This window comes from Phodopus roborovskii, unplaced genomic scaffold, assembly GCF_943737965.1.
Source record: "Phodopus roborovskii unplaced genomic scaffold, PHOROB, whole genome shotgun sequence".
In the NCBI taxonomy this organism is placed as follows: domain Eukaryota; kingdom Metazoa; phylum Chordata; class Mammalia; order Rodentia; family Cricetidae; genus Phodopus; species Phodopus roborovskii.
Window position 1 is genome coordinate 10,096,708 of NW_026126629.1, and position 13,604 is coordinate 10,110,311.

The following is a 13,604-nucleotide window of genomic DNA, read 5'->3' on the forward strand; positions in this document are numbered from 1 at the left end:
TACCTAAGACCATTGGAAAACAGAGGTATTTACATTTACAGTTCATAACAGTAGCAAAATTATAGTTATCAAATAGCAACAAAAATAATCTTTCGGGTGGGGATTGCTACAACATGTGTTGTATTAAAGTGCCAGTCACAGCACCAGGAGGGTTGAAAACCACTGTTCTAGAGGCTGAGAAGTTCAAGACCCGGGAAGTCCTACATGGTGGAAGGATCACATGGGTGAAAGACTTAAAGAGTATAAAGGGGGGCAAATTCAGGACCCCCCCTGCAGTGCTGGGGATGAGCATGAGGCCATGTGTGTGCTGGGTAAGTGCTTTGCTACTATGTTTGTCTGCATCCTTCAAACTCAGTTTTATGCCAAGCCTACTCCAGCAGTAATGAGTTAATTCATTCATCCTCACGACCTACTGTCCTCTGAAAAGCTCCACTTCTCAATACTCTTGAAACAGGGATAAAGTCTCTAGCACATGGATCTTGGGGGACACATCAAGCCATAGCGGGAAACTATTGTTTAAGGTTTCCATTTTGTAATATAAAAATCTATGGATGGGTGGTGGTAATGGCTGCTCCTGTTGAGATGTACTTAAAGTCACTGAGCTATGTACTTAAATGTGGTTAAAATAAATTCTGTCATGTGTGTTTCATAACAGTTTACAAAGAAATATCTCATTTTAGCAAGCAGAGGAAGAGAAACAGGAGGAGAAGACTGGAGGATCTGCAGACCGCCCTGTCTTTGCTCACACAGCGCAGTTCTGTAAAGAATGTGCACTGTCCTGGGTTTGCTTCCTGAATGGTTTCCAGGGGTATTATCTGCAACTCTGGGTGGCTTTCCCCATAAGCATTGACTGTAATCTCTACAAGTTCAGATAAAGCCTTTGGCCTGGATCTGTTTTAGAAATAGATTAAAGATGAAGTCTCTATTCCTGCTAAACACAGACATCATGCCTGTGCTATACCACAAGGAGAATCTTCTGCTTGTCTTTAGTTTAAAAAAAAAAAAAAAAAAAGCTTGAAAAAATTAGCACTCTACAGTTGACAATCTTAGTGACTTTAAGTTTGAGCCATGGCTTTCTGGCTTGTCAATTTTGTGAGTTAATATCTGGTCATAAATTGGCAGCCTTGCTTCTGAATGAGACAGTGGGGCAGCAGCCATGAACATCTAAGTCTTCTCCTTCCAAGTAAAGGGTGCCTCCTATGTGTAGTGTGAACATAACAAATAATCTGAGTCAAGAATCTCAACAAAGGGGAGGTTACTGATAGTTTTAACAAGTGAGCCCCAGTCTGCTCTCGCATACTAGGACTGATGGCTGCCACTCCAGAGAGATAGCAAAAAGCCCCAACCCATCCTCTAATTCATGGAGAATGGCCCTTTCTCCAGTGAGTACTGGCCATGTTGTGTGAGACCCTGGCCTGACGGCAGCTTGTTTCTCAGCTTCTATAGTGTGTGTTTTCTCTCCCCACTCTTTCCCCCACTAAGATAAGGTCTCATGTAGCTGTGGATGACTTTGCATTTCAGGACTACTGTCAAGTCTGTTTTATGTAGCCGGGGTTTGAGCCCAGGCAGTCATGCATGCTAGGCAAGGATTCTAGCCTAAACTCCGTTGCTTCCATCTTTTAAATGATGCATGTGAAAAAGAAGAGTCTAAGGTTTTAAGAATGATACAATGTAGTTTTGTTTCTACTTCTTTCAATTGAGGGGCTGGAAAGATGGCTTAGTGGTTAAGGGCACTGTCTGTTCTTCCAGAGGATCCTATTTCAATTCCAGTCACCCACATGGCAACTCACACTTGCCTGTTAACTATAGTTCCAGGGGATGTGCTACCCTCGCATAGACTTATGCAAGTCACCGATGCACATAAAATAAAAATAAATTTAAAATAGAATTATTGAACGAACATTTGCAATTGCATGAATTCCAGAAGACTAAACAAGGCATCCCAGTATAACTTGCATTCCTCTTCCATGCAGCAGTCACACATGTCTATAGGTGTCTATAGGTCCTCATGGTCAATATCCACAAAATCTGGGGGCTACCTTCCCACACCAGTGTCACTCACTGGCTTACAACATTTGGGTTGTCACACAGTGTTTCTGGTTGTGTTTCTGTAGGAACTCTCCTGTGAGACATCTAGGCTGCTTCAGCTTTCCACTGTTCTAGATGAGGTTGTAGAGACAAGTGCGGATTTATGTAGTATAGATTCTTCCCTGTCGGAAAGGGAGGGAAGTTATATTGCTGGAATAGATTCCCAGGAGTGAGATTAAGTGGGTCAGAAGGTGTGTACATTGATTTGACCTGGCTGACACACTTACCCAGTTAAAATCACTTTTCCAGAAAGCCTGCTTCAATACACAGGAAGTGAGTCTCCTTATCTCTGGCATAAGTAGGAGTGTGTCTGTTCTCTGATGCAGTCTTGCCAAGGCAGAGGGCAAGGACTGCCCTGTCAGGGATTCCCCTGGAACTAAGGTGTGGCTAAGAGTATTCACCTCTGCATGCCTCAGCCATGGGTAAAGCTGAGACCACTGGGGAAGTTATGGAGAAAGGCCGTCTCTTGTGCATGGTGGCTAGTGCTGGCATGTGGTCATGACAGGTGCTTGCCAGTCCGTGTGTGTGTGTGTGTGTGTGTGTGTGTGTGTGTGTGTGTGTGTGTGTGTGTACGCGTGCACGCATGCGCGCGCCTGCCTGTCTGCCCGCCCACCTGCCCACATCTCTTGTGCAATCAAATCACTTGCATGGCAGCTCTGTCAGAGGTCGTTTGCTGTGTTTTTTGTTTTCTTTCTTCAGAAATCCCTTCTAAAATTTCTGTTGAGCAGCTGGGAGAGGACTGAGGGGATAAATCACTTCGTTGTGAAAGTGAGGAATGGGCTTCAGATCCCCAGAACCCACATGAAAACTGGGCAGGCACTCAGGAGGCAGATGTCTGGGTCAAGGTGGCTGGCAAGGCTAGTTGAGTCTGTGAGCCCCGCATTAAGCAGACCCTGGCTCAGTAAAGGAGGTGGAGAATAAGGAAAATAACCATGGTGGCGTCTGACCTCTTCATGGCCCTTTCCTACAGTCCTAGTGTTGGTTTAGCCCTTGCCTTCACCTCTCTTCCTTCCTGTCCCTGCCTTACCCTTTTACTCCCAGCATTCCCGTTTCCAGTTCATAGCATGTGTTCTATAGTCATCCCACACCCCTTCCTTGAAGCGCTTTTATTCCACCTCACCGGACCCCTCTAGTTTCCTGGCTTCAATCCATATGGGATTGTTTGTGAAGCCTCCACAATGATTTTCATCGTGGCTGAGCAGTTTATACAACCACGAACATTGTGTAAGGCCCCTCTTGCCTCATACCCTTATCAGCCAGCACTTGGCTTTCTTTATACAAACCATGCTAACTGGGTGACATGAAATCTCAAAGTAGTTTTAATTTGCATTTCCATGATGTCTTGTGATGCTGAGCACTCAAACAAAGCAAACAAACACCTAAGGCCAAAACAACAAGAACAAAAACAACTCACACATATTTACTAGGGGGAAAAAGGCAGGTGTATTAATGCACACCTTTAAATACAAAACTAAGGAAGTAGAGGCTTCTTGAGTTTGAGGACAGCATGATCTTCATGGTGAATTTTAGGCAAGCCTGGGCTACATGTCGAGACTCTGTTTATTCAGTTCATTGGTCCTATTGATTGATTGGTACTTTGAGTTCTTCCCTCCCTCCCTCCCTCCCTCCCTCCCTCCCTCCCTCCCTCCCTCCCTCCCTCCCTTAATGTAGATGGCAAAGGTGATTTCTTAGGCCTGTTTTTTGTGCCATTAGGGTTCTATACAGAAAATTCTTGCCTTACCTGTGTCTTAAAGTGTTCTCTATGCATTTTTTTCCCTCAATGTGAACTGTGTTCTGTACAGAGGGAGGTACAGGGTTTCATTATGTATCTGTGGCTGTCCTGGAACTCTGTGTAGATAGATCTGCCTGTCTCTGCCTCCTGAGCTCTTGGAATAGATTTGTGCACAACTCCTCACAACAGTCTTTTTATATGTGTCTTTTGCTCCTCATCATATGGTATCTATCGTCAAGTCTTTGCTAATCCTGTCCCTTGCTGTTATTCCTTTGTCCCTTATGTTTTTATTTCTGCCACCTTGTTACAGGTCCTCTTTTTTCTTAGTTTATATCCCGGTACCAGTTTTGTGAGCATATTCTTTCATAACAGCTTAGTGTTATAAAATGTTTTATTATAGGCATGTGTCATTGGGTTATTTACTGTTGTGAGCTGTTAAAATCTGCTAAAATAATACAAAAACATAGCAGAGTTAGAGATACCCAGAGTTTATGGGGCTGAACTAAAGGAAATTCTGTCTTCACCCGTAAGTCCATATGGTTTTAATGTAATAGTTTAGCGCTGGGCTAGGCTGCCTGTGGCCTGCAGGTCAGACCTGGTTCTGCTTGTTTTGCACATAATTTTCTCTGGAACGAAGCCACATCCATCCATTTGTCTAGCATCCCTGGCTTCTCGCAGTGTTCATGGCCAGTGGAAGAGTTGCAGTAGAGCTCATGGAACACACAGATCTGTTTACTGTTTTGCCTCAGTAGAGGAACCTGGATTTCTCCTCGTGCAATCTGGGGCAGTGAAGGCAGAGACTGCTGGGGTGCTGCCCAGAGCCTACATGGATGACTTTCTGGGTGGGGCTTGAGTTAGCAGTGTCACAGTGGAAGCTATCCCCAGAGCAGTCTTTGCCCCTTGTCTGGGCCCCTTGTTGGGTCCCTGCAGTGCTGCAGAGGGTACATCTGCTTCTCGTTCATAACAGCCACCCATCCGGAGGGAGGAAAGGCTGGTGTGTGATGACTCTGTGACTCCAGGCATGGTGCCTCCTGCCTTGGGCCCATTTCCCCTGTAATGAGGAAGCTGAGGAAGCTGGGCTCAGCCTCCCACTTGGTACAATGACCTTTCAAACTTCCCTTGAGAGGTAGTTCTTTTCAGACTTTAAAAATGTGTGTTTATTTTGTTTTTTATTAGGTGTGTGTGTGTGTGTGTGTGTGTGTGTGTGTGTGTGTGTGTGATGGTGTGCATATGGAGATCAGAGGGCAACATTATAGAGTCTGTTTTCTCCTTCCATTATGGGATCTGGGGATCAGATCAAGTCGTCAGGTTTGCATGTCTTTACCCTCTGAGCTGTTTGGCCAGCCTTCAGCTAAGACTTTTAATATGGGATTGTTTGGAAAGACATTACTTGCTCTGTTTAGAGCTCCGTGTCACCATTCCTAGTGGGCAGGGCTGTACGACCCCATTGGATATACTGTGACTCAGGGCTCAGCCCACTGGGTATACTTTCAAGATTAAGTTGGGTTTAGGGCAGTCTCAACCTGAGGGTCAAATGACCTTCTCATAGGGGTCACTTAAGACCATCTGACAGCATAGCTGTTAACATTAGGATTCATAACAGCAAAATTAGAGCTAATGATGTAGCAATAAAAATAATTTTATGGTTGGGGGGTCAATCCAACATGAGGAGCTATATTAAAGGATTGAAGCATTAGGAAGGTTGAGAACCACTGGTTTAGGGTCTGTGCCTCCTGGAGGCCAGTCTGACCTCAGGTTTAGCTGAATTATAGGCATTTGAAGGAGTTGCAAGTGTCTCTGGTACTCTGTGAATTCATCTAGGGATTTCCTGTTCTGGGATGTGCTTAGGCTATGGTTTTGCCCTATGTGTTAGGACTTAGGTGACAAAGCACAGCCATTAGAGGCGTTTGATTGTCAGATGGAGCCCCGGGGATGGATGGCTGCTCAAAGGCTTGGGGTGACAGTATGATTTCTTCTGGCCCTTGTTCTCTACCCTGCCTTCTGTCCACAGCCTTCCTGGCTTGTTTTCCTGAACTCTTCATCTCTTGTTTTCTTCAGAAGCGGAAGTGGAACCTTTGGAAAGGGGACCTCTTCCTAGGACATTAGTCTGTTTGGGAGCTGCCAGGAACGAGATTGTGATAGCTACTTTCTTCATGCTGGGGCAAAACACCCTACAAAAGCACCTGAAGAAGGGACTTTTATGCTGGCTCATGGTTTGAGGGTACAGTTTATCATGGTGGAGGGAGCTTTAGAGACGTGGTCACAATCAGGAAGCAGAGAGATGAATGTTGGTGCTCTCCTCCTTTTTTCTTTTTTCAGCCTAGGACCCCAGTCTTTGGAATGATGGTTGGTCTTAACCCCCTCAGTTAAACTTCTTTGGGAACATCCAGAAATATGTCCTCTAGTTGATTCTATATTATGCAAGTTGGAGATTAAGATTAATGATCACTGGGGACACACAGTGTCTTCAATGCAGCAGGTGTGGGTGTATGAGGGATCTCCCTTCAGGCCTTGACTCTCTCTGAACCCATCAGAACATGGCTCCAAGGTGTAAGTAAATTTCATTAGAGTCTTTGACTGGTCCTTTCAGTCTTACCTGTTGGTAGGGCCATCTCTGTTGAGAAGGAGATCCACTTGCTGGACTGTTGCAGAATGAGCCCTGGACCATGGGCTTCTGACCTGTGTTGTATATATTCAGTCATTTCTGAACAGTATTGTGCTTGCTCATCTCTGAGATATCTATAAGGAGACCCAGGTACCTGGTTCTGAGCATCAGCCTGAGTTTGTGAGTAGATTGACTAAGAACCAGAGCAGATCCTGAAAGTGTTGCCTTACTATGATAGAAAGACAAGATGTCTGGAGCCCACAAGAGTTGCCTAAGCACTTACACATGTACTTAGAGCAATTGTGCAAGGGGCCAAGGCCGTTGAATCCTGGGTGGCTGCTCTTGACCTGCTTGAACTTTTTCCTCCTCCCATCTAGCAGGGCTTAGATGTTCACACTTTTAATGCAAGTTGATTTTGCTTGTGTAAGTACAGCAGGCTTACTCTTATGGTGAGGGATGCTTGCTGCTTCCAGAATAAGGGAAACTGTGCCAGCGAAGGCTGCTCCAGTAGGGCATCTTGTTCTTGTTTATGGAGGGTGTGATGGCTGTCATCTTGACTACATCTGGAACTAACTAAAACCCAATCATCTGGGTGACTTGTCAGGGATTTTTTTTTTTTTTTTTTTTTTTTTTTTTTTAATGAAATCATTTGAAGTGGGAAGACACTTTTGATCTAGATCTTTTGAGGTGGGAAGATCGATGTTTAATCTGGGCCACACCTTGTGCTGGCAGCCTATATAAATTACATGGAAGAAGGGAGCTCTTTGCCTGCTTGTTCTTGCTGGGAGGTCCATCCTTCACCTGGTATTAGAGCCCACTGCTTTGGGATTCCAGCGTATACTGAAAATCAGCTGAAACATCCAGGGTTGTATATTGAGCAGTTCTGTATTCTTGGACCCGTTAGCAGACAGCCATTGTTAAACTAGCTGGGCCATAACCTATAAGATACTCTAATACATTTCATTCATATATATATATATATCCACTTGTTCATTCTATCAGTTCTATTCCCTCTACAGAACCGTGACTAATGCAGACGGGCTTGTTGTGTTGTGTTGTTGTTTGGTGTGTATGTGTGTGTCTGGGATCTTTCTGTTTAGTTCACCCTAGGGAAAACAGCCCAGAGATTTTCATTTACTAACCCAGGCCCTGGAATTCCTTGAATTGTGCTGTGAGGTTCTTAACCCATTGTCGTACTGGAACCTCTTCACTCCTGTAATTGCTTGTGAATCTTTACAGAGGCTCTTAGAGAGATCCTTCTGCTCTGCTTAGGACATAGACTCCTAGAATGCACCTTCTAACACCTGGCTGTGTAAGTCATGTTGCTTGAGGGTTGTACAGCCTCAGACATTCTCTGTGGAACCCTTTATTTATTGCTGGGTCTGTCTACTGTGGCTACTCCTTGGGGGCACATGGCTCAGAATGCTGCTCATTCTTCTTCCTGTGGGTAGTGAGGTAATATGTAGTCAGGGGTAGAGATGCCCAGGTGGGGTTCTTAAGTCTGCCATCAGCTAGAAGTGGGACCTCAGACAAATGGTTCTACGTTTGTTCTGTAAGTGTGTGGGAATTCTAGGGAGGAAGTGACAAGTATGCCACTTACTCCTAGAGCTGTTATATGTGTTCAGAGGCAGGTCACTTCCCTTGTCTAGTCCTTTCACAGGCTCCTTGACCATAATTGGTGTCTGGAGTTGCTGCCTTGGGCAATATTAATTGAACCCATGATCTGACATGTGGCTGTTAAGTTCCTGTCTTTCTGAGTTGAGTTAACTTCTGTTCTTCCTTTAAGACATTGGGAGGAGGAGTCCTTCTTAGTCATTGTGAAAGAAAACATTGTTGCATGGCTAGAATAGAACAGAATAGAATCTCCAATATGTGTTGAGAGGAGGGTGTGTGTCTGTGTGTGTGTGTGTGTGTGTGTGTGTGTGTTCGTGTGTACACAACTGCACATGTGTATGACATAAATTTGAACCCGCCCACATCTTTACAGCTTTTTATACATGCTTTGGCAGAGCCAACATCTTTCTATCTGTTGAGTTACTCCAGGGAAAAAAGTTAAAAAGCACCTCAAGGCTGGGTGTGGTGGTGCACACTTTTAATCCCAGCACTCTGGAGGTAGAGGTAAGAGGACCTCTATCACTTACTTCAAGGCTAGCCTGGTCTACATAGTAAGTTCCAGGACAACCAGAATTATATATAGAGAGACCATGTCTCAAACAAACAAACAAACAAAAACACCTCAGTATGGGTTTGGTATCATCTAAGTATATGTAGAGTTAAGGCTGATTTGATATGGGGAAAAGTAATGGGGTACTATGGGGAGGGAAGGGGGTTCTTAGGGCTACTGAATGACTATTCCAGGACAACCCCCTTTCACCTGTCACATTGCACCAAGGGTGGGTGGACTGTTACCAGTGGCTAGGCAGGCCCGCTCTTGGATTCTTAGATGGGATAGCCGTAGTGTCAGATACCAGTTCTGTATATGTGGTTTGATTGGTCATGAGCCTGACAAGCCAGGTAGGCTCTTGCCTGGCCCTCAGGAGAAAGTGAGACCCAGAAGAAGTATGCATAGAAATATAGTGTGAAGAACCCCAGACTCGGGACCTTCTGGTCTTGAAGCCTTGGTGGGGTTCTGACATGGGCCCAATCTGCACCATTCTTCTCTCTGCATGGATGGGTTATAGCCATGAACAAATACCTTTGTCCTTAGACAGTGGCTGGAAGGTAGGCACTGCCCATTTGGGTTAGGATCAGGGCTGCAAGGGAATAACTTCACATAGGATGGCAATGGTGGACATCTCTGGAGAAGATCTAGCTGATGTGAAGGAGGAGGCCAGGCAATGGTAGGCTGTGGTAGAATCTTAATTTCACCCCAGGTGTGAGGGGAAGTGACTGGAGAGTTGCGAGGGGCAGAGTGACCTGGTCATAGTCATGGGGAGTGACTGACAGTTATGTATCTGAATTCACCAGGATGGAACACACTATAAAACTGTTTACCAGAAGTCTGTCTTCTCATAGTTGCTTAAAGAATGCAATAGAAGCTATTTTCACAGTGCTTACGTTCTGTTCTGTTTAGGGTTGTAAGTAGTCTAGACCCGAGGGAGGGTTATGTGTAGGTTCCTCAAGCGACTTTGAGGATCTGAAAATTTTGGTATGCACATGGGTCATTAAGGCCAGTCCTTTGGATACCAATTGACAGTGGATTTTTAAATGATGGCTCGGTTTTTTGGAGGCCTGGGAAGAGGTGGATTATGGAATCAGGAAGAAAACTGGTCATGCACACCCTTAAGTTTAGAAGGTTAAAACAAGCAGAGGATCCTAGTGTGGTGAATGTGAGGCCTCTCTCCTCTTGTAGGTTTTTTCCTAAATGGCTAGTGGACAGATGGTGGTAGTTAGTGAGGGAAAAGGAGCTGTGGAAGAACAGGATGGTAGGTGTGAGACTAGGGAGAGCTGTGAGGCTGGTGGTCTTGGGTGAAGGCAGTATTTAAAGCTGTGTGAATCCTGGGTCACCCTCCCACCCCCCATGGGGGGGTTCTAAGGGTCTTTGACTGTTAAGGTTACCATCATTTAGTGGGGTCAGTAAGGAAAGGACAAGTGGGCAAGGGGGGAAGATAGCCCCAAGCTGTGAGTGCTTGGTGTCTCTGAACTGAACCTAATTGAAGGAGGAATACCTTACTTCTGATGAGGTCAGATGAGAAAAAGGCCTCCAGTTTGCTGAAAAAGATGTCAGTCACTGGTTACCTTAAGGAGTGGTATGGTGCCCTGCTGGTTTGCTTCCCGTGCCATTATGAAACTGGTGGGAGAAAGGGGACGTAGCATTCAGGAAAGCAAAGACCTTAAAGCCACTATGGTGCGGGATGGCTCAGTGAACTAGTCTTCAAGGTTCAGCATGCTCACCCAGTGTCTGCTTTTGAGAAGAAGCAGTGAACAGATGAACCAAGGCATGGGAGGAGCCCTTCCCTCGGCCATGCCTTTTGGTCTTGGCCTTTTCTCTCTCTCTCTCTCTCTCTCTCTCTCTCTCTCTGTGTGTGTGTGTGTGTGTGTGTGTGTATCATAGAGCCTTTCCTTCCTGGTCCAGCCACATGGGTCTGGTGTTGGATGGGAAAAAAAAAAAAGGCAGAGACCACTTAAAGCCGGAGAATGCCATTTGAAAAGTTGAGTCACAGAGGATCCTAGCACTGTTACTTACTGTGAGATTCAGATAAATGGCATGGAAATGCCAGCATGCTAAGAAGCGGCGAATAGAGGGAGAAAAAAAAAAAAAAAAAAAAAAAAAAAAAAAAAAACAAAAACAGAACAGGCAGCTCCGTTTGCAGAGCATGGGGTATTTACTTTTATATGGAAAAAAACCTGCTCTGGGTTAGGATCATGTGGTGCATTTGGGTCAGTGAGCACCTTTAGGAGGGAGGTAGATGTACAGTGACTCTCTTGTGCTTAATGTGGCTTCCCTTAGTTCATCAACTAAGAGCCCACTCGTGTTTCCTGCTGTGTGTAGTTATGATGTATAGCTCTGGCCAGTGACTTGCATAGTTGCTTGTCTGTGTTGGGTATCTGAATCCTGAGCTATGGGGCTGAGAAAGGAGGACAGGTGGTCTTGGGTTGTGCTTTTCTCCTATAGCCTTGCCTCACTTACCTCAGAGCTGGCCTGATCCATACAGATCTCAGCTGGGCTAGAGTCCTCAGATAAATAACCCCGACAGTCCTCATGAGTACAGTGTGTTGCACACTGACGTGAGTTGAGGGCAAAGGTGGATAGGAAGGAAGGAAAGAACAGCCTCTTGTCAGCACAGAGGCTGCCCCTCTAGGACTGACCTCGGGATCTTTACCGTGGCTCTCTGGTCGTGTGGCCATCTGGGGTAGAGACCATCCACCAGCCATTCTGGGGAAATAGGTGCTGGTTATCTGCTGTCTCTGTGCCGCTTTCGTGATATCGAGAGCCCCTGTCATCTGCAGGAATCAAATGCCACCCTGGATAGGAGACAAGCGCACCCAACTAGAATGTAGACTTTGTTCCTAGTGCTGGTTTCTGACCTCTTTTCTCCTCTCTTCCTCCCTCTACCCCTGCTCAGTTGGCTGGAGTTGTCTTCCTTGGAGTCGGGCTGTGGGCATGGAGCGAAAAGGTAGGTGGAACCACTGCCAGGCCCCAGGTCCCAGGCCAAGTCCCAGAGCCATTGTACTTGAGTTGCCCCCCCCCCCCCCCGTCCTGTTCAATGGGCACTAATTGTGCAACGAAAGGTTTGCAGCAGTTTAACCCTCAGAAAGAACGTGCCTCTAAAGGTTGACGCTGTTCCCGGAGGTCATAGACAGTTGGGCCAATACTGGAAGAGTAACCGCAGGGCTTGGCAGCTGTGTCCAAGGCAGGCCTGGACCCTTTCTCTTATTTTTGGGAACAAATAAGCAGGTCATGTTTGCTCCCCAACATGTTTCTTGTCCTGGCCCACAGGAAAATGGGAGTAGAGCCTGGTTATCTGCCCCTGGCTTCCTAGGGGAGGAGGTGTGTCTTTAAGAATCTGTGTGTTGCTTGCTGATCTGTGAGAAAGGAGAAGCCAGGAGATCAGAGCTACAGGCAAAATAGAGTCAGTCACGGTGCTGCTCTTACCCTAGGTTAGTGTTAGTAGCTTAGGTGGGAGAGCTGTAATTATTGCAGGATGGAGGAGCAAGGGGGACCGGAAGCTGAAGCACCGCCTGTTCCTGTGGTGAACCTTCTGCTGTATTTTCCAGAAAAAGGAAACAGAGCACTTTGGTCTATGAGCTTTCATGTGATGGTCTTAGGAGCAGAACAAGGTCTGCTCTTCAGCCTGGCCACCCTTCAAGGAAGACTGTGAACCTCTTATGGCAAAAGGTGCAGTGCAATGTCTCTGGCCCAGTGACCTGGAGGCAGCAACCAGGGCCTACCAGCGCCACCATGTGGCTGTTTTTGAGACTGCAGCAGGCTTGATCTGGATGAGCCCTGATGTTGGAGCTGGCTCCACAGCTCCCTGTTTCGGCAGCCCCCACCCCTCTTTGAATATCACTGAATCCATCTGTCAAGTGTAGTTGCCACTAGTTACAATAATTTTTAAATGTTACATAAATACATATATGTTTTTAAATTTTTAACTGCATTCTTTAACTGTATATATGTATACTCATGTGTATATATATATATATATATATGCATGCATGAGTAGAAGTCAAACAAACAAACAAACAAAAAAAAAAACCGCCAACAACCTACAAGAGTAGGTTCCATGCTCTCCTTCTACCATGTGGGTCCTAGAGATTTAACTCAGGTTGCCAGACAAGACAGCAAGTACGCTTACCTGTTGAGCCATCTCACTATTCTCTGACTGTATGTATTTAAATAAAAACAATAAATCTATTTTTATTTGCCCCTAGCCTACTTCCACACATTAATTGCAAGTACAGCCGGTGGTTCTCTTTAAATGGTGCTTCTAGGACTCCTCCATCATAGATAGTTCTATGGGTAAAACTCTGTCCTTCATCTACCCCTGCTAGGCGTGTTTCCTCAAAATGAACATTTTAGTTGCTTTTAGCCAGTTTGACCATAGGCCATAGGACTCTGCTCCTGTGAGACCTGGCCAAGGTATTCTACAGGCCGTGGAGGGATCTGGAGCCCCCATCCTCGGTGGGGCCCAGGAACTTCATGGAAAGGGTCTGGGAGCTGAGGTGGACAAGAATGCTAACTAGACTCAGGGGCTCTAGGAAGTGGGCAGAAATGGCCTTTGGCCTAGCTGGCTCTTGATGACAGGAGCCTTGAGAAGCAGGCTCCTGCCTTAGCTGCAGACAGAGTTTGCCCCAGGGCCTTGCTCCATTCTAGGGATGTTACTACCTTTTATTCTCTGCTTCTTCCAGGGTGTGCTGTCCGACCTCACCAAGGTGACCCGGTTGCATGGAATCGACCCTGTGGTGCTGGTCTTGATGGTGGGCGTGGTGATGTTCACACTGGGCTTCGCAGGCTGTGTGGGGGCCCTACGGGAGAACATCTGCTTGCTCAAGTTTGTGAGTGGTCCTGGAGTTGAGGGTGGGAGGTAGTGGAGGTGGTGGGCTAGGCAGAAAGCATCTGTTTTCTGGCCCAGGCAGTAGAAGCAGGGAGCAGCCCTTTGAACCTGCTGTCTCACTGGAGGGAAGATTTCAGATGATAGCTCCTCACCCTAGGAGATTGGGGTTTCCTGCCCTGCC

The 13,604-nt window shown here is 46.1% G+C and overlaps 1 protein-coding gene across 1 annotated transcript in view; it reads left to right on the forward strand.

The window, feature by feature from the left end:
• Tspan14 (tetraspanin 14) overlaps positions 1 to 13,604 on the forward strand; it is a 58,213-nt gene that overhangs the window by 35,264 nt on the left and 9,345 nt on the right. The window contains exons 3-4 of the mRNA XM_051206894.1: positions 11,492 to 11,542; positions 13,278 to 13,424. Coding sequence (XP_051062851.1) covers positions 11,492 to 11,542; positions 13,278 to 13,424 — 198 coding nt within the window. The remainder of the gene's footprint in view (positions 1 to 11,491; positions 11,543 to 13,277; positions 13,425 to 13,604) is intronic.